This window comes from Diospyros lotus, chromosome 11 (assembly GCF_014633365.1).
Source record: "Diospyros lotus cultivar Yz01 chromosome 11, ASM1463336v1, whole genome shotgun sequence".
NCBI lineage: Eukaryota > Viridiplantae > Streptophyta > Magnoliopsida > Ericales > Ebenaceae > Diospyros > Diospyros lotus.
This window is the reverse complement of record NC_068348.1, coordinates 4173665-4195408: the sequence shown is the minus strand read 5'-3', so window position 1 is coordinate 4195408 and position 21744 is coordinate 4173665. Positions and strand designations below refer to the sequence as shown.

At 32.9% G+C, this 21744-nt stretch overlaps 1 protein-coding gene across 4 annotated transcripts; it reads left to right on the top strand.

Annotated features, from left to right (window-relative positions):
- The first annotated feature begins 5620 nt into the window (after positions 1 to 5620).
- Positions 5621 to 15763, top strand: LOC127812448 (probable ribose-5-phosphate isomerase 2). Of its 4 annotated transcripts, none has more exons than XR_008025918.1 (3): positions 5621 to 6522; positions 8287 to 8577; positions 15587 to 15763. XR_008025918.1 is itself a non-coding variant. In XM_052352833.1 (3 exons), the coding sequence occupies exons 1-2, from the start codon at positions 5747 to 5749 to the stop codon at positions 7124 to 7126; spliced, it is 831 nt and encodes a 276-aa protein (XP_052208793.1). In that variant the 5' UTR covers positions 5621 to 5746; the 3' UTR covers positions 7127 to 7172; positions 8287 to 8427. The 4 variants fall into 4 exon arrangements, 3 of the variants coding, with proteins under 3 accessions (XP_052208793.1, XP_052208792.1, XP_052208794.1); XM_052352833.1 differs by lacking the exon at positions 15587 to 15763 and adding an exon at positions 7072 to 7172 and having other exon boundaries at positions 8287 to 8427; XM_052352832.1 differs by lacking the exon at positions 15587 to 15763 and having other exon boundaries at positions 8287 to 8866.
- Positions 15764 to 21744: the final 5981 nt, after the last annotated feature.

Here is a 21744-nt window from a genome sequence, read left to right as displayed (position 1 = left end):
TTCGAAATCCTTTACCTTGTATTTCAAAATAATGATCTTTGAAAAGGATGATTTATATATTTAAGAGTATACCAAAGATATTTGTATATCAAAGATATGTTTTCTCTGTATATGTATAAACTTATGCTTATGAAAACCTTGTTTTAGACTTTGATAACAAAACATATGAAAGCATGTGCAATAGGCAATAATGATACATGAAAGCTAAAGAACACTTTGCACACAAGATATATGGTGGTTCGGCACCCGCCTATTCCACTACCTTCAAGCTTACCCACTTGAAGGATTTTGCAATCCCAATCACTTTTACTAGTGATCACCACAACAAGGGTTTTACCACGATTCACCCCAAAACCTTACAAAGTGAGTTTTTACGGGTTCAACTCAAACCTAGCACCAAGTGAGTTTTAAGGCTAAACTCGAACCTTTGACAATGAGTTTTAGGCTCAATTCAAACCTTTACACCACAATGAGTTTTAAGCTAAACTCAAACCTTACAATAATCAAGATAAATAAAGTTTATCTTTACAACCCAATGGAATGTATAGCAATGAATATCTTACTAATGTGGTTGTACAAACCTCTTAACTTGAGGTGAGGAGAGCTGGAGAGATGAGACTCGTTGTTTGCACTTGTTTCTCCTTTTTCACATCACAATGCACATCTAGGATCGTATGAATGCATCTTCTTAAGTAAGCTTTGTCAAAAGAATGGATTTAAATCATTTGTGCTTGTGTGTGTGTCTCTAGTGTGTGCTCACTTGTTCTTGCTTGTTGTCTCTCTATCAATCTCTTATTGTCTTCAAATACTTGCTATTTATACCAAAAGATAGAAATCTGGCCGTTTATAGCCGTTAGAGACAAGACAAAAAAGTAGGTTTCGAAACATACTTAATAGGTTTCGAAACATCACAATTTAACACATAGGTTTCGAAACATACATAACGTGTTTCGAAACATACAGCCTTTACAGCTGGATATGCACCAAGAGATAGCAATGAGTGGGAGACATAATCTATTCCCCACCAACACATAATAATGATCTCCACTTCAAATTTGAATTTTGCAAGCCATGGAGAATGCATTAAAAAATGTTTTGAGAAGCTTTTAGATAAATATTAAAATGTAAAGCAAAAAGCATCTCGGATCTCTGCTGACAGAGACATAGGTTTCGAAATATACTATCACAGGTTTCGAAATATACCTATCTAGAAATGAGGTTTCGAAACATACCATCATAGGTTTCGAAACACACTTCTCTGGAAATGAGGTTTTGAAACATGATATATAGGTTTCGAAACATGGTTCAAAACCTGAAACAAATGCTAATACATAGATGTTTCGAAATAGCATATGCACTTGAAAACATTGAAAACCTTTTCAAAGGGGTTTCAAAACATGCATGGAAACATGACATATTTTCAAAAACATTTGCATGAAAGTACAATCCACAGCATGTATACGTCATATCTTATTTACATTTCTGTAGTTTAAGTAAATGTCCACATTTTCTTTTATTTATATTTTACCTCAATTTACTTTAATACATAAATATAAATAACGAAGTACCCTCTATTTGGATTCAATAAAAATATCTAGAAAATCAAAATCCAAAATAATAAGAAAGTAGATTTTGAGTTTTAGTACAAACTTAGGATTTTGCGATTTTATCACCTTCAAAATATATACTTTCTATTTAATAAAAAATTCATTAAAAATCATTTTAGCACTAAATAATGTTAGATATCAAATTATCGGGAGATAGTTTTTCAAAATAAAAACATTTTTATATATGTCTTCTTATAAAGTGCTAACCTTCCAGACTTAGTCAAAAATAGGGTTTTGAAATCTTGATACTTGAAATGCTTTTGGTTTTCATTTTCACAAAGAAATACATGATATTGAAATTGATGTATATTGGAAACCATAATCTTGACTCATGACTTAGGGATTAAACCAATAAATGTTTTTCTTCATTAAAACTAATGTACAAAAAGTACAACAACAACCACCTCCGCATGGGATCATCTCTTATCTTTTTCATTCTTTGAACCTTCAAGAACTTTCTAGCTTTATTTTCAACTCTTCTCCTTAAGAGATCATTGAAACAAGATTTAATGAAACTAAACCACCATTTAAAAGAATCAAAAGGATTTACACAACAAGGCAATGGAGACTTTCCCTTACCTTTCTCTTCTTTCATTTTCTTTTCTTTCTTTCATCTTCCATTCTTTTCTCTCTACAAATGGCCAAAGGAAGACAATTCTTCTTTATACATGCCTATTATACTACCTTTCTAACTTTTCAAGAACAAATCCTAACCATTGGATCTCCCTTGATTAATCTCAACCTTCAATTAAAAGCACAATTCAAGTGCTTTGTGAGGAATAAATTTCAACCATTGATCTCTTTAAATTAAATTCCCCTCTCTTGGAAGAAGCACAATCCATGTCATTTTCTCTCTTTAAATCCCAACTCTTGGATCAATTCTTTTTCTAAGAATAAATCTCATCCATTAAATTTATTTATTTCTCACCATTAATAAATAGAGACAATTTTTATACATCAAGAATGAAAGACATAATTCCTTTATTTTTTTTAAATAAATCTCACATTTTCTAACCATTAATGGTGACAATTTACCATTTTTATTTGAAATTTCTTTATCCAACACCATCATTACATGAATGACTAATTCTCATTAATATTTGAATTTATTTAATCCTACTATTTTACTTGAACAAGACATTGCCAAGTGTCATCTCTAAACACTAATCTTGTCTTCCAAGCATTAAATCAAAACCATCCAATTTTCCACCACCTTTATTCACTAATTTCTCATTTCTTTACCTTCACCTTATCCTTAAAGGAGAATTTGCCATGTGTCACCACTAGGCACAAGTCTTTACCTCAAAGCTTCCATCTCAACCATCCATTAATTATAAACATAATTTATCAATTTAGGAAAAATCAATTATTTTCTCTCATAATTGAATATTCTCTATTTTCCTATTTTTCATAATTTAATTCCTTTATGAAATTTCACTCCAAATTATTAAAATGCCCTTTGTGAATTATTAATCCTATTTATCCCCACATAAATACAAAAATAAGAAATCAATTCACTTGTATACTTAATTCCACATAGAAATTATTTTTAATTTATCAAATTACCCTTTATTGGACTTCACTATCAAAATTACCAAAATGCCCATCTCATTGGGCATCATTACTCTGAAAGATCCATCACATTCTTAAGGGCATTTTTGAAAGTTTTTCACTTTTTTTCTTATTCTCTTAACATTAGTATCATGAGGTATTATAGAACCCTAAGGGTAGTTAAACTTTGTAAGAATGAACTAGATATGTGTGAAGATATCGAACCACTATAAATTATGTTGTGTCTCATTATATTTATTTTTGTTATATTTTGTGACTTACATTTATTATTAATATCAAATATAATTTATTATATTTATTAAATATATAATTTTTAATAAAATCATTAATCAAGAATATTTATTAAAATTAAAAAAAAAATAATCATTCAATTCACCCTCTTTTAATGGCCATACCTTAAGAGAGCAACACCTTGCATTCTTGATATTTTTTTTTTCTCCATTGAAGTTTAAGTTAGGGTTTAGTATTTTTATTTTTAATTGACTTGTAATAATAGAATTGTTTGGAAGTGATTTAAGTATATAAAATTATAAATTTTAAGCTTAATACAATGATAAGGTGGGGATGGTGTGCAAATAAAGTTAATATAATATGGAATGTCTGTGGAGAGAATGACTACTTTCTCAATATGTGGGCCATAAAACAGAATGTCAGTTTCCCCCAAATAAAGATTAATTTTCATAAAAAAAATATTACCAATTTCCAAGTATGGGAAAAAGGAGGAAACAAGTGGCATTACTTAGATTACACTTTTATACATTAATCTTTGAATTTTTAAATTTTGATGTATAAAATAATAAAAATTAAATTAACTTATCTTATTTTACTTTTTTTATAAATTAAAATATACAAATTAAATTAACTCAAAAATATAAATATAACAGTGTAATCAAAATAATAAAAAAATTATAAAAATATAAGAGTTAAATTAAATAAAAAATATAGATTCATGTGTAATTGAAATAACAAAAAATTTGAATGATTACACAAAAAAATGTAAAAGTATATAGACAAGTAGATGGGTTTGGCTGACTCATTTTACTTTATTTTTTTTATATATCAAAGTATATGGAGTGTTAAATTGATTAAAAAATATAAATAAAAAAATTATATAATAAAAAATTTAAATGGTGACAAAAAAAAATATAAAATTAAGGAGTCAAAAATATATATTACCAAATTTAAATAATAATATCATTAAAGAAATACATTAAAAAATATGAAGCTTTGCTATAAATAGTACTGGGCCTGCCATGTTTATTGACCGCTTGGGAAAAGTGAAAAGAAAAACAAATCAGAGAGCGACGGAGACGTGAAGGCCAGTGGATGGGTAGAAAGAGAAGACACAGACGACGAGAGGTCTTCGGTAATGGCGGATCAATTCTTTATTCCTTTTCTAGTTTATGTTTCCGATGATATTTTCTTTTTATTTATAATAATATAAATCTCTATCGCTGTATTGAGATTGCGTTTCTTTCAAATCGTTTTGTAGCAGAAACAGAAGGAAGCGATATCGTTGTCGATGTCGTAGAGAGAGTGCGAGAGAGGGGCTCGTCGTAGCCATAGAATTGTAATCCGGAACGGTTCTAGATTTTGCTCGGCGTTTATTTAAATTTAAGCGACTCCACTCAACTCTGGCGTCTCTCTCCGATTCGATTGCGTCTCCGCAACTTCCTTTCTTTCTCTCCACCAAAAGCCGGTCAATCATCTGATATGGATCGGATAGATCCAAGGCGACAATCGGGCAACGCAGCCTCCACCAAAAGCGGCTCAATCATATGATCTCAAGGGGTGTTTTGGGGCAGTGGTTTTAACACTTATAAACGCTTTAACACTTATTTAATTATATATTTATTAAAAATTAAAGAATATAGACGTTATTTTAACAATATTTTAGAAAACAATTTCTAACTTTTTTTCAAGATGCTATTATTATTTTCTATCGCCTTTGATACCACTCTAGTCCACTGTCGCTATCATTTCTAACTTTCATTGCAGCAATGTCGTCTCTAGTTCATTACTATTGCTATCGACTCCATTCTCCTTTTCGTCGCCTTCATCGTTAGTTCTATCCCATCATTGTCATTGGCTCCATGTCTTGTCGTTCTTTATGTCCATATATATAATATTTTTATAAATTAAATTTAAATTTAAATATTAAGTATTATATTAATATTTTTTTAATAATTATATATAATTTTTCAATAATAAAAATTTTATTAGTTAAATATTAATTTATAATTTATTTTTATTAAAAATTAATATTTTATAAATTTTATTTATATTATTTAATAGCATATTTATTTTATCTGATAACTTATCAATTTTTTAAATAAAATATATAAATAATAATTTAAAATATATTTATGTAAAGACATTATTTCGATATCTAGCTTTAAAAGATTTATACCATTTTTAAGTAAAAAATCTCAAAAACCATCTTAAAAAAGGGTAACCCTACAACCCAAACGGTAACCCGCCCCCCACCCCGTGGGGCGGGCTCCCATTCTTCTTCTACACGTTTTACATTCTTGTTATTTTTGTTTAGATTTTCCTTCCGTTGATTAATGCAGACGTGTATGGCGATTGCGCATTCCCGTCCTTCCGAGGTGGCGCTGATGTCTCCGTCGCCGGTGATTCTAACGCAGGACGAGCTCAAGAAGATCGCCGCCTACAAGGCCGTGGAGTTCGTGGAGTCTGGCATGGTCTTGGGCCTGGGCACCGGCTCCACCGCCAAGCACGCTGTCGACCGAATCGGTGAGCTCCTGCGCCAAGGCAAGCTCACCAACATTGTCGGAATTCCCACCTCCAAGAAGACCCACGAGCAGGCCGCATCTCTCGGGATTCCCTTGTCCGACCTCGACAGCCACCCCGTCGTCGATTTGGCCATCGACGGTGCCGACGAGGTCGACCCCTACATGAATCTGGTCAAGGGCCGAGGTGGGTCGTTGCTCAGGGAGAAGATGATAGAGGGGGCTTGCAAGAAGTTCATCGTTATTGTTGATGAGTCCAAGTTGGTGAAGCATTTGGCGGGCAGTGGCCTGGCTATGCCGGTTGAGATTGTTCCATTTTGCTGGCAATTCACTTCTCAGAGGCTGAAATTGTTGTTTGAGGATGTGGGTTGCGTCGCGAAGCTCAGGACTTTCAGTGAAAACGGCGAACCATTTGTGACCGACAACGGGAATTACATCATCGATTTGTATTTCAAGAAAGATATTGGGGATTTGGGGGCTGCCAGCGATTCAATTCTCAGGCTTCCTGGTGTGGTGGAGCACGGGATCTTTCTGGGCATGGCAACGACGGTCATTGTTGCCGGTGAACTCGGTGTCACAGTGAAGAACAAGTACGCGCATCTGTAACCTCCTTAGTTTACTGATCAAATTTGAAACGGGTGTCTGACTTATCATCATAATGTAGGCTATTTGGATTCTGCTTTTCTGTCTAGGGAAAGTGGGGCTTTGTTAGTTATTCATGTAACAGGGGAGGAGAGTTTTGATATTCTTAGCAAATCAATTGATACCAGTATTGACGGATTATAAGGAACAAAATCCTGTCAAAATGAATACAAAAAAAATTCAAAATTTTGATAACAATTTGTTTTTGGTTTCTCCAATTATCTACTGACCTATTTTGAGTTCAGCACCTCTACTTGTTGTTGCTAATTCTCCATGGATGATTTGAACGATTATTAATCAAAACATGTTTTTGGAATGTCTGTTGGTTGTTTCTTAAAATTTCTCCCGAGGCTCTAACCTTGGAGCTCTATTTTGATTATAAGTTGGACATGGATGAGGCTGATATTCCTTCTGACAGTTCCCATATCTGCTTTGGGATTGCCCTAGTGGCAACCTCCCCTCCCCCTCCCCCTCCCCCCCCCCCCCCCCCCAACAAGCACTTTTGTGTTAGCAGCTAATAGGACAGAGGGTGGACATTCATCATGGGTTTAATCGATATCGAGGTGGATAAGACATTGCCAATAATCATTACTGTGCAGTAAGTGCTGTTTCCTCGTCTTGAGATGGTAACTTGATTGGTCTATTTATAGCTCTGTAGCAAAACTTAATTCTTGATTTATGGAGATGAAAATTTTGATACGATCTCAAAGTATTTCCTCTGTAATGGTGAACTATATTTCCTCTGTAATGGTGAACTAACTTTAGTTTTCTATTGATTTAGAGGATCCAGGTTTGTTTTGCCAAGTTCATATTAATTGTAGTTCAGTACTGGGAATGGAAACATTCTTGGAAAAACACAGCTCATAAACACCAAAGATACTTACAAATTGCAGATTTTTTCTTAAAAGACTCCGATTCAATTGTTTTTGGTGTCTCGGCTCCCTGATGTATTTTGTTGTTGACAAGGTCAATCATAGGATTGCCTATTGAAAAATCCAAAACATGTAAATGGTCCTTCAGAGTTCCAGTTACAGATAAGAGTTCCTTTAATTTAGAAATCATGTCATTTAAATAATTTTAAGAAGCATTGTGTCCAATAGGCTAATCACAATAAATAGAACCTTGTGAATGGATGCATATGAACTCAAAGAAATGTCTTTTGACCTGCTTAATAGTTTCATGTGCATGGTACCCACGTACACAAGTGGACATTCTATGCTGTTCGTTTCCCAGTTTAACTTTTTAAATTAGAGATAGGAATTGGGACAGTTAATTCATATATTCTAATATTCAAAATCAGATTGTTGAGATTAACAATTGGTGTCCCCCCCCCCCCCCCCCCCCCCCACCCCGAGTGAACTAGAATGCATGAAACTCAACATAGTTGGAATAATCATATTTATCATTGCATTGACAGATCTTCATTCTGAAATCTCTATTGATACTACTGTTGTCTATGTTGCTAACAATTACAGTGACAGTTACTTTTATAGTTCCATTTATGGTGAAAGTGGAAATAGCAGTTAAAGCCTCAGTATAAGAGCCAACAAATGGGAGTCATTTGAGTATAGAAAAATGATGAAGTTCTAATGATATTGATGTTACTAAAAAATACAAGCATCTGCGGAATCTCCAATTTTGCATTTTTTGTTGCTCAGTTGCTTTGTTTTCGATAATATACACACAACTTTAACTCGAGACAGTTTCTGCAGTGAATATTGGCCTCGTCATATAGCCCAAGTTTGCTGTTGTCTAGAGAAGTTTAATTGTATTTGTACAGATGCCAAAACTAGAGACTTATTTTTCCTAGTTCTCTGTCCTTGGGTTGTGTCCTATTATGCACAGCTCATGCATTTATGTCTAAGAAACAGCTAAAAAAAATTCTGCCCGTCATACTGACCATTTTTATCCATGGTGCCTTCGGATTTATTTTGGCTGTGCTCTGGTTTGTTTGCTTTGGTGTGGCCCTTACCGTACATCATTGCCGTGGATGGAGAATAAAGGTCAAAGGGGAAGGATCAAGCTTATTACAGCGAAGATGTCTGATACTGCTTGTCGTCTTCACATGTGCTGCAGCGTAATCATGTACTCTACAAACTTCTAGCTAGTAGTACTATTATTCGATATTTATACCGGTTCATTATTGACTTTAATTCCTTGCAAATATCTTAATTCTTCTATATTTGGTTTGACTGTTGTTTTTCAAAAAGCAATGATGTAAGTGAATGTTATTGACATCCATGGGAATCAGTGTGGTTGCACTTGGCATGCATGTCCTTTGCATACAAAACTGTATATGCTTGATAGCATACTTTGATGATGTTGGAGAAAGAAATCATTACAAAAAACAAGTTTTTTAGTGGAGGCCAAGGTCGTTACTAAAAGCCCAAAAAGTCGCCACTAAAAGCATTAGTGACGGCCAAACAGACTGTCATAAGTCGTCACTAATGCCCTCGTCACTAATGTAATTAGTGACGATAAAACTGGCCGTCACTAAAGTTAACCCATTATTGACAGTCAATATGGCCGTCACTAATGTAATTAGTGACTATAATGCTGGCCGTCACTACTTGTTGATCGTCACTAAAATTAACTCGTTAGTGACACGATATCGGCCGTCGCTAAAGTTAACTCATTAGTGACGACGATGTCGGTCGTCACTAAAGTTAATCCATTAGTGACAATAATGTCGGCCGTCGCTAAAAGTGGTTTATCCATTAGTGACGACCATATGCGACCGTCACTAAAAGTGGTTTTACACTTATTTTACAAATTTACGAACACTTGCTTTACAAAATGTTACAAACTATCACAATATATGAAATATATTGTTATACAATCATCAAAAACCCAAAAGGCAAACATATATATATATATATATACTCACATTATCAACAATAAAAAACTATAATTTAAAGTATCACTTTACAAAATCAATAAACCTACAAAATATGAAATGTTGAATACTATTCATCAACTAAAACATGTTAAATCAGTAGAGCATCATCATTCATTACTAACCCTTCCTAATCTAATATCTTCCATGAAGCTTTTTAGCAAGCTAAGAGTTTTTGCTTGGGTTTACTCTACTGTGTTTAGTTTTTCTTTCAACTCTTTATTCTCTTGTCTTAGTGTTTCAATTGTTGAAGCCATTTGTAATTGAGAAGGAAGCTTGCCAGAGACTGAAGAAGGTGTGGGGCTAAAACCATATTCACGAACTCGATCATGCCTTTCTTTGCCCATCACTTCAAGAAAAATCTGATTTTCATCAACAGGTTCAGAAGGCTGCTCCTCAGCTCTTTGGGCTGCTATAGTTTGAATATTTTCCTGTAATAAAATGTTGCACAAATAATTATTACATATTACACTTAAACAATATTAGAAAATAATCATTTTCCACAACTAAACAATTAAGTTTGAGAACTTAGAGTGAGACAAAATTCATATCCAAACAGAATTAACAGAGTTACTAGTTCCTTTTGTTTTTCTCTAATGCGCATGGATGAATGTAATATGAGAACATTTCTAGTTGGTTTTTACCTTCTTGGATTGGGCCTTGCAAGGAAGAACTTTAATTTTGATCCATAAGAAGATTCCATAAAAAGATCATAATTATTTTGATGATATCAAGAATAACAAAACAACAACATAAACTTTAAAAGTAACTGAAATGCTTACCACAATTTCTGTTGATGTCGAATCAACCATTGACCCATCCTTCTTTCTGTGTGTCAAGTAAAACATTTCTACTTCTGTTGGGTCATGTCCTAATTTTTGAGTCTGGATTTAAGTAATTATCAACAAAAATAGATATTTTAAATCAATAGGTAAAAAAATACTACACAAAATGAGATGTAATGATAGAAATTAAAACATTGAAAATTTATACCTCTTCAGCTCTAACCCGAGCAAAACTTCTTGTACCAGTAGTTTTGCTCATCTTTAATTTTGATCGATTGTCCTTATTTCGAGCACACGTGACCTTGATGTCAAGTAATATGAAAAAATTAATTAATTAAATAAAAAATCTTAATGAATTTCTTTGCTTTATAGGTAAATAATAATAAATACAAATATAATAAAACAAACACCTTTCAAGTGTAGTATACTTGAAACTCAGGTGAGCTCAACCAATGCACAAAATCTCTCCATTGCTCTCTCTCAATATCTACTAGATCCACTTGAATTCTCTCTTCATCTGTGGTGTACGCGTCATAGTATTTGACTTTCAATCTATGCTTGTAGTTTGCAAACTTGTTTCCCATTTTTCTTATAATCCAATTTTTCCTATTTTCGTTTTCCTCAAACTCAAATTTGTCCTATCAAAAAAAGGAATATATCTAAAAAGGAATTAAAAAATGACTATATCTATTATAAATTTTGCCTATTGACCTTACCAATACATATGAATACATTTTAGTTTTGTTTGCTTGAGGAACATCTTCCCATCATTTGCAAGTTATTGGAGCATCCTCACACACTGCAACAATCTTCCCTAAGTAGCTTGCAAACACGTTTGCATTTGGATCTATTACTTAGCTATAATTGTTAAACTACAATGGCAATTTTTGACCAGGCGCTAAACTTGTGAGTTTCCTATTTTTGGTATTTCTCCAAGTTCTTTTTCTTGAAATAGACCCTATTCATGTTATAATAAATACAATATAATTAACATAATTAGGAAAAAATTAGCTCAATATAAATTAGGTAAATACATTATAGATTAAACTTAATTTTGACCTGCACTTCCAGCAGAAAAGTTTAAAGGAGGCAATGATGAAGGAATTGATGAACTTGGTGATATAGATGGACTTTGATCAACACTTAGAGAAATGTGTGCTCTACTCGCCATTAGCTACAAAATGCATCAACACAAATGAAAATTGCATTATCATGTTATTTTCATGGCATTATTTTTCAAAAAGGGCAATGATTTAATATTTTATTTTTCAATAAGCAACATCACTTAAAAAATATTAAAAGTTTATATAGAAATAAAAAAAAAGAATTTATCTTATAATTAAAATTAGATTTTATATTTAAAAATTCATTAAATATTCACATCACATTAAAGGGAACAATTTTCTAGATGGCTGATACATAATTTAAGCATGAGACTACGTAGCTTGATAAGGACAAATAAACAGAGACCATGAACAAACAGTGATTTAAAATTAATAAGCTAGAATTTAAGGACACTTTCAATATACATAACCATTGCTCTAAACTTCCATTGTATTATATTTTCAAAAGTTCACTATAGACTACTGTTTATTCTATTTCATTTACTCTCCATTAAGCTTTTGAATCATACTTCAGATATTATCTAGAAGAATGGTCTCTTATCAAAGTATGGATCTCATATTAATTTGTATTAGCATAATTTAGGGAAAGATTAATATTTGCATTATTGGTTTAAATATTAAATGAAGTTTTTTGAACATTTCAGTCAAAAAATGAGTACATAAGCATCTTTTTCTTTTCAAAACTGTTGCTCTTGAGCAGAACTATTAGATCAGAGTCTTGAATTATGACACACCATGTTCTGCCTATGTGCTTAAGTACTCTAAGACATTCAACAATGGAAGTTGTTCTTGTTGTGATCATATCAGTTAGGCACTCACCTAGCAGCTTCTTACATTTATTAATTTACTTACATGTATTTTTTTAAAAATGTTATTTTTAATTAATTTACCTTTTAGACAACATAGAAATATTTTGCGTCATTTAACCTCTTATTCACCCATAACTTACTTTTGGCATCTAACAAGCCCACATACAACACACTATATAAAAATATAATTAACATCTAAGGCTCACTAGACGAGTTGTTACAGATTAAATCTTATCACTCACAGGATACATATAGTATTAAGTATTAAAAATTTTAAAAAATGGGTGATCACCCATCACCTGGAGGGAGTGATTAAATCCTATCACTCACAGGATACATATAGTACTAAGTATTAAAAATAAAAAATAATGGGCCCGGAGGGAGTGATTAAATCCTATCACTCACAGGATACATACCTCGAACAATGTTGGTATCACAAATGCACACACAAGATGAAAAAGAGAAGGACCAACCTGTAAACCAAAAAAAAAAGAGAGAGAGAGAGAGATATATAGAAAGATAGAGTTATAGTTTGCCTATATAGGCTAATCATTTGTTTGCATACAAATTCAATCCAAATTAAGTCAACTTAAATTGATTCGTACTTAGTTTATAAACATCAAGACTATTATACAATAACCGGCACACATATACAATCTCTGGTGTCTATAAAGTTATAGTGCCTCATACTTACAAACCAAAAAGTCAAAACACTCAAGCTCATTCATCATTATCATCATCATCATCATAACATTCAATAATTTTTCGTTTTCCTCTCCATCTGACTTTCTTTTTTCCCTTCCCACTCCATCTCTTTCGTTTTCTCAATTGACGTGATACATCTTCTTCACATGGAATCTCTGTTGGAATGTCACTTTTAATCAATGTAAAGTCTTCCTCATATGCACTCACATCTTGGGGTGAACACGAGCTAATTAATGGCTCTTTCTGCTGATATGGTTGATCTTCGCTGCCTTCTTCAACATGCATATCATAAAAATCTCGAGGTTGTGATCTTTGAACAACATACCAATTAGGATCACACATATCCCTCACATAATAAACCTGTTCAGCTTGGCAAGCCAGGATAAAAGGCTCATTGGTTTGTAAAGAACATCCAAAATTTAAGGAAGTGAACCCATGTTCATCTGTCTTGATTCCTCTTCCTTGAGAATAAACATCTCTCCAATCACACTTCAATAGAACTACTCAATTACCTCCAAGATATTGTAATTCAATAATGTTCGTTAACACGTCATAGTAATCCACATTACTGATAGTTGGACTATTATCTCGTGCACTGGCAAAACTATTTGTTTCTCCTGTTACAATAACCCCACTATTTTGAGTCTTTAATTCTTTGTCACGATCTCGAGTATGGAATCGAAAACCATTAACAATATAACCCTTGTATGATAATGCACTATGAGTTGGACCCCGAGCAAGTGATAACAAATTATCATCCACTCCAATCTCTGAATTGTGCATTTGTGTAACCTATTCATTGAAAGGCACTATTAGAGAATACATCCCATTAATGCGAGCATTGAAAGTGTAAGTGCCACACTATGTGTGTCCAATGTCAACCCAAATGCACATTATACTTGATTCTCAAACCAACTAGGAAAGTCCTTATTGTGAATATTTTCTATGTGTTGAGGAAGAGAATGGGCAAGAGAGCGAGCCAAGGATTGCTTATGTTCTCTGTTCAAAATTGTACAATACCAAGCCTTAGGCAAACATGAAAGTTAGTTTATATATATATATATATATATCAAAATTAGCACTTACTCAATGAATGGTCGAATCTCATCACAATTTTTTAGAACATACAACCGAGCTTGCAACCATTCCTCCCTTTCAATCTCACATTGAGTCGCTTTCCCTAAACCACGACCTACTTTGGAAAACATAGATAATCCTCCAGTAGGTTCCACCCTATCCCTATCATCATTCCTATTGATGCGATTGAATTTTGTTTCGATTCCATTGAGATACCTAGAACAAAAGGTTAAGTATTCCTCTGCAAGATATCCTTCCGCAATCGAACCCTCCGGACGACTCTTATTACGCACATAGGACTTTAATGTACGTAAATACCTATCAAAAGTTTTCAAACAAATGTTAGCCTCTTGTAGTAACATATATATGCCTATTTTCTCAAATATATTATGTTATAAGCAATGTCTTCACCTTTTAATTGGATACATCCATCGATATTGGACCGGTCTAGCAATTCTAGCTTCAGAAGGCAAGTGAACTGGCAAATGTTCCTTAACATCAAAAAATATGGGAAGAAAGATCTGTTCTAATTTACAAAGAGTCTCAGAAATATGGAGCTCTAATTCATTTAGCCTTTCAACCACCAATACTCTAGAACATATTTCTCGAAAAAAGTTTCTTAATTCAATCAATGCATTGCACACTTCTTTTGGCAAAATACCTCATATAGCAAGTGATATTAACCGTTGCATAAGTATGTGGGAATCATGACTCTTCAAAGAAGAAATTTTGCGCTTCTTCATATTCACTAATCTTGAAATATTTGATGAATAACCATCAGGTACTTTCACCTCTTTCAAGAATTCCAACAACATCAATTTTTCTTTCGAAGATAAAGTATAGCATGCAAGAGGTAGTTTACCATTTTTGTCGATGTGAAGTTCCTTCCTAATGCCTAACTCTATTTTGAAGCATATAATCAAGGGTGCAGAGAGTAATAATTGCACATAGTTAATGCATTGAAGTACAACGATAAGGGTTCAGCGGAACTCAAAATAATTAACTCAAAATCAGTCCTCTAGAAAGTTGAAGATCACATAGCCAGTCAAAGCAGTTGCTTTAGTATAAGAAGGAGAAAAGAAGTTGTTCCTCATATATACTTTTCTTTGCATATGTTATCTGAGTAGATAGAATTTTTATTCTTGATGCAGGATGAAATTTTGCGCAAGGCTATTCAACATTTTAAAGGAAAAAATTGGAAAAAAATAGGTAATATTTTTTATCATTTTTTTGTCTCGATTGTTCTAACAAACTAAAGTAGAATTTCTTATTTATGTTTTCCCCTACTTTTTTCTTTCTGTTCTTTTGTATCCCAATTAACTTACCTTATCATGCTCATCGAGTTTCCTTGTGAAAATGGAGCAACTCATTCTTCTTTTATTAAGAAAACATAAATTTGAGATGAACTTGCGTATCTAAAAGTTACCTCATGCACAGATTAGGTTCTAAGAAAGATGTTCTATGCATTTATGTCTAAGAAACAGCTAAAAAAAATTCTGCCCGTCATATTGACCATTTTTATCCATGGTGCCTTCGGATTTATTTTGGCTGTGCTCTGGTTTGTTTGCTTTGGTGTGACCCTTACCGTACATCATTGCCGTGGATGGAGAATAAAGGTCAAAGGGTAAGGATCAAGCTTATTACAGCGAAGATGTCTGATACTGCTTGTCGTCTTCACATGTGCTGCAGCGTAATCATGTACTCTACAAACTTCTAGCTAGTAGTACTATTATTCGATATTTATACCGGTTCATTATTGACTTTAATTCCTTGCAAATATCTTAATTCTTCTATATTTGGTTTGACTGGTGTTTTTCAAAAAGCAATGATGTAAGTGAATGTTATTGACATCCATGGGAATCAGTGTGGTTGCACTTGGCATGCATGTCCTTTGCATACAAAACTGTATATGCTTGATAGCATACTTTGATGATGTTGGAGAAAGAAATCACTACAAGAAACAAGTTTTTTAGTGGAGGCCAAGGTCGTCACTAAAAGCCCAAAAAGTCGCCACTAAAAACATTAGTGACGGCCAAACAGACCGTCACAAGTCGTCACTAATGCCCTCGTCACTAATGTAATTAGTGACGATAAAACTGGCCGTCACTAAAGTTAACCCATTATTGACAGTCAATATGGCCGTCACTAATGTAATTAGTGACTATAATGCTGGCCGTCACTACTTGTTGATCGTCACTAAAATTAACTCGTTAGTGACACGATATCGGCCGTCGCTAAAGTTAACTCATTAGTGACGACAATGTCGGTCGTCACTAAAATTAATCCATTAGTGACAATAATGTTGGCCGTCGCTAAAAGTGGTTTATCCATTAGTGACGACCATATGCGACTGTCACTAAAAGTGGTTTTACACTTATTTTACAAATTTACGAACACTTACTTTACAAAATGTTACAAACTATCACAATATATGAAATATATTGTTATACAATCATCAACAACCCAAAAGGCAAACATATATATATATACTCATATTATCAACAATCAAAAACTATAATTTAAAGTATCACTTTACAAAATCAATAAACCTACAAAATATGGAATGTTGAATACTATTCATCAACTAAAACATGTTAAATCAGTAGAGCATCATCATTCATTACTAACCCTTCCTAATCTAACATCTTCCATGAAGCTTTTTAGCAAGCTAAGAGTTTTTGCTTGGGTTTACTCTACTGTGTTTAGTTTTTCTTTCAACTCTTTATTCTCTTGTCTTAGTGTTTCAATTGTTGAAGTCATTTGTAATTGAGAAGGAAGCTTGCCAGAGACTGAAGAAGGTGTGGGGCTGAAACCATATTCACGAACTCGATCATGCCTTTCTTTGCCCATCACTTCAAGAAAAATCTAATTTTCATCAACAGGTTCAGAAGGCTACTCCTCAGCTCTTTGGGCTGCTATAGTTTGAATATTTTCCTGTAATAAAATGTTGCACAAATAATTATTACATATTGCACTTAAACAATATTAGAAAATAATCATTTTCCACAACTAAACAATTAAGTTTGAGAGCTTAGAGTGAGATAAAATTCATATCCAAACAGAATTAACAGAGTTACTAGTTCCTTTTGTTTTTCTCTAATGCGCATGGATGAATGTAATATGAGAACATTTCTAGTTGGTTTTTACCTTCTTGGATTGGGCCTTGCAAGGAAGAACTTTAATTTTGATCCATAAGAAGATTCCATAAAAAGATCATAATTATTTTGATGATATCAAGAATAACAAAACAACAACATAAACTTTAAAAGTAACTGAAATGCTTACCACAATTTCTGTTGATGTCGAATCAACCATTGACCCATCCTTCTTTTTGTGTGTCAAGTAAAACATTTCTACTTCTGTTGGGTCATGTCCTAATTTTTGAGTCTGGATTTAAGTAATTATCAACAAAAATAGATATTTTAAATCAATAGGTAAAAAAATACTACACAAAATGAGATGTAATGATAGAAATTAAAACATTGAAAATTTATACCTCTTCAGCTCTAACCCGAGCAAAACTTCTTGTACCAGTAGTTTTGCTCATCTTTAATTTTGATCGATTGTCCTTATTTCGAGCACACGTGATCTTGATGTCAAGTAATATGAAAAAATTAATTAATTAAATAAAAAATCTTAATGAATTTCTTTGCTTTATAGGTAAATAATAATAAATACAAATATAATAAAACAAACACCTTTCAAGTGTAGTATACTTGAAACTCAGGTGAGCTCAACCAATGCATAAAATCTCTCCATTGCTCTCTCTCAATATCTACTAGATCCACTTGAATTCTCTCTTCATCTGTGGTGTACGCGTCATAGTATTTGACTTTCAATCTATGCTTGTAGTTTGCAAACTTGTTTCCCATTTTTCTTATAATCCAATTTTTCCTATTTTCGTTTTCCTCAAACTCAAATTTGTCCTATCAAAAAAAGGAATATATCTAAAAAGGAATTAAAAAATGACTATATCTATTATAAATTTTGCCTATTGACCTTACCAATACATATGAATACATTTTAGCTTTGTTTGCTTGAGGAACATCTTCCCATCATTTGCAAGTTATTGGAGCATCCTCACACACTGCAACAATCTTCCCTAAGTAGCTTGCAAACATGTTTGCATTTGGATCTATTACTTAGCTATCATTGTTAAACTACAATGGCAATTTCTGACCAGGCGCTAAACTTGTGAGTTTCCTATTTTTGGTATTTCTCCAAGTTCTTTTTCTTGAAATAGACCCTATTCATGTTATAATAAATACAATATAATTAACATAATTAGGAAAAAATTAGCTCAATATAAATTAGGTAAATACATTATAGATTAAACTTAATTTTGACCTGCACTTCCAGCAGAAAAGTTTAAAGGAGGCAATGATCAAGGAATTGATGAACTTGGTGATATAGATGGACTTTGATCAACACTTAGAGAAATGTGTGCTCTACTCGCCATTAGCTACAAAATGCATCAACACAAATGAAAATTGCATTATCATGTTATTTTCATGGCATTATTTTTCAAAAAGGGCAATGATTTAATATTTTATTTTTCAATAAGCAACATCACTTAAAAAATATTAAAAGTTTATATAGAAATAAAAAAAAAGAATTTATCTTATAATTAAAATTAGTTTTTATATTTAAAAATTCATTAAATATTCACATCACATTAAAGGGAACAATTTTCTAGATGGCTGATGCATAATTTAAGCATGAGACTACGTAGCTTGATAAGGACAAATAAACAGAGGCCATGAACAAACAGTGATTTAAAATTAATAAGCTAGAATTTAAGGACACTTTCAATATACATAACCATTGCTCTAAACTTCCATTGTATTATATTTTCAAAAGTTCACTATAGACTACTGTTTATTTTATTTCATTTACTCTCCATTAAGCTTTTGAATCATACTTCAGATATTATCTAGAAGAATGGTCTCTTATCAAAGTATGAATCTCATATTAATTTGTATTAGCATAATTTAGGGAAAGATTAATATTTGCATTATTGGTTTAAATATTAAATGAAGTTCTTTGAACATTTCAGTCAAAAAATGAGTACATAAGCACCTTTTTCTTTTCAAAACTGTTGCTCTTGGAAGCTTTACATCAATAAGTATGCAAGGTTGGATGCAATTGATAATAAAATTAATAGATTAACCAAATCTTGAGCAGAACTATTAGATCAGAGTCTTGAATTATAACACACCATGTTCTGCCTATGTGCTTAAGTACTCTAAGACATTCAACAATGGAAGTTGTTTTTGTTGTGATCATATCAGTTAGGCACTCACCTAGCAGCTTCTTACATTTATTAATTTACTTACATGTATTTTTTCAAAAATGTTATTTTTAATTAATTTACTTTTTAGACAACATAGAAATATTTTGCGCCATTTAACCTCTTATTCACCCATAGCTTACTTTTGGCATCTAACAAGCCCACATACAACACACTATATAAAAATATAATTAACATCTAAGGCTCACTAGACGAGTTGTTACAGATTAAATCTTATCACTCACAGGATACATATAGTATTAAGCATTAAAAATTTTAAAAAATGGGTGATCACCCATCACCTGGAGGGAGTGATTAAATCCTATCACTCACAGGATACATATAGTACTAAGTATTAAAAATAAAAAATAATGGGTGATCACCCACCACCCGGAGGGAGTGATTAAATCCTATCACTCACAGGATACATACCTCGAACAATGTTGGTATCACAAATGCACACACAAGATGAAAAAGAGAAGGACCAACCTGTAAACCAAAAAAAAAAAGAGAGAGAGAGAGATATATAGAAAGATAGAGTTATAGTTTGCCTATATAGGCTAATCATTTGTTTGCATACAAATTCAATCCAAATTAAGTCAACTTAAATTGATTCGTACTTAGTTTATAAACATCAAGACTATTATACAATAACCGGCACACATATACAATCTCTGGTGTCTATAAAGTTATAGTGCCTCATACTTACAAACCAAAAAGTCAAAACACTCAAGCTCATTCATCATTATCATCATCATCATCATAACATTCAATAACTTTTCGTTTTCCTCTCCATCTGACTTTCTTTTTTCCCTTCCCACTCCATCTCTTTCGTTTTCTCAATTGACGTGATACATCTTCTTCACATGGAATCTCTGTTGGAATGTCACTTTTAATCAATGTAAAGTCTTCCTCATATGCACTCACATCTTGGGGTGAACACGAGCTAATTAATGGCTCTTTCTGCTGATATGGTTGATCTTCGCTGTCTTCTTCAACATGCATATCATAAAAATCTCGAGGTTGTGATCTTTGAACAACATACCAATTAGGATCACACATATCCCTCACATAATAAACCTGTTCAGCTTGGCAAGCTAGGATAAAAGGCTCATTGGTTTGTAAAGAACATCCAAAATTTAAGGAAGTGAACCCATGTTCATCTGTCTTGATTCCTCTTCCTTGAGAATAAACATCTCTCCATTCACACTTCAATAGAACTACTCGATTACCTCCAAGATATTGTAATTCAATAATGTTCGTTAACACGTCATAGTAATCCACATTACTGATAGTTGGACTATTATCTCGTGCACTGGCAAAACTATTTGTTTCTCCTGTTACAATAACTCCACTATTTTGAGTCTTTAATTCTTTGTCACGATCTCGAGTATGGAATCGAAAACCATTAACAATATAACCCTTGTATGATAATGCACTATGAGTTGGACCCCGAGCAAGTGATAACAAATTATCATCCACTCCAATCTCTGAATTGTGCATTTGTGTCACCTATTCATTGAAAGGCACTATTAGAGAATACATCCCATTAATGTGAGCATTGAAAGTGTAAGTGCCACACTATGTGTGTCCAATGTCAACCCAAATGCACATTATACTTGATTCTCAAACCAACTAGGAAAGTCCTTATTGTGAATATTTTCTATGTGTTGAGGAAGAGAATGGGCAAGAGAGCGAGCCAAGGATTGCTTATGTTCTCTGTTCAAAATTGTACAATACCAAGCCTTAGGCAAACATGAAAGTTAGTTTATATATATATATATATATCAAAATTAGCACTTACTCAATGAATGGTCGAATCTCATCACAATTTTTTAGAACATACAACCGAGCTTGCAACCATTCCTCCCTTTCAATCTCACATTGAGTCGCTTTCCCTAAACCACGACCTACTTTGGAAAACATAGATAATCCTCCAGTAGGTTCCACCCCATCCCTATCATCATTCCTATTGATGCGATTGAATTTTGTTTCGATTCCATTGAGATACCTAGAATAAAAGGTTAAGCATTCCTCTGCAAGATATCCTTCTGCAATCGAACCCTCCGGACGACTCTTATTACGCACATAGGACTTTAATGTACGTAAATACCTATCAAAAGTTTTCAAACAAATGTCAGCCTCTTGTAGTAACATATATATGCCTATTTTCTCAAATATATTATGTTATAAGCAATGTCTTCACCTTTTAATTGGATACATCCATCGATATTGGACCGGTCTAGCAATTCTAGCTTCAGAAGGCAAGTGAACTGGCAAATGTTCCTTAACATCAAAAAATATGGGAAGAAAGATCTGTTCTAATTTACAAAGAGTCTCAGAAATATGGAGCTCTAATTCATTTAGCCTTTCAACCACCAATACTCTAGAACATATTTCTCGAAAAAAGTTTCTTAATTCAATCAATGCATTGCACACTTCTTTTGGCAAAATACCTCATATAGCAAGTGGTATTAACCGTTA

Bases quoted from the DNA above. Each gene is read 5' to 3' on its own strand.
- LOC127812448 (XM_052352832.1), top strand. From the start codon at position 5,747: ATGCAGACGTGTATGGCGATTGCGCATTCCCGTCCTTCCGAGGTGGCG. The intron at 6,523-8,286 runs GTACGCGCATCT...CAGTTTCTGCAG, and splicing joins GGTGTCACAGTGAAGAACAA to TGAATATTGGCCTCGTCATA.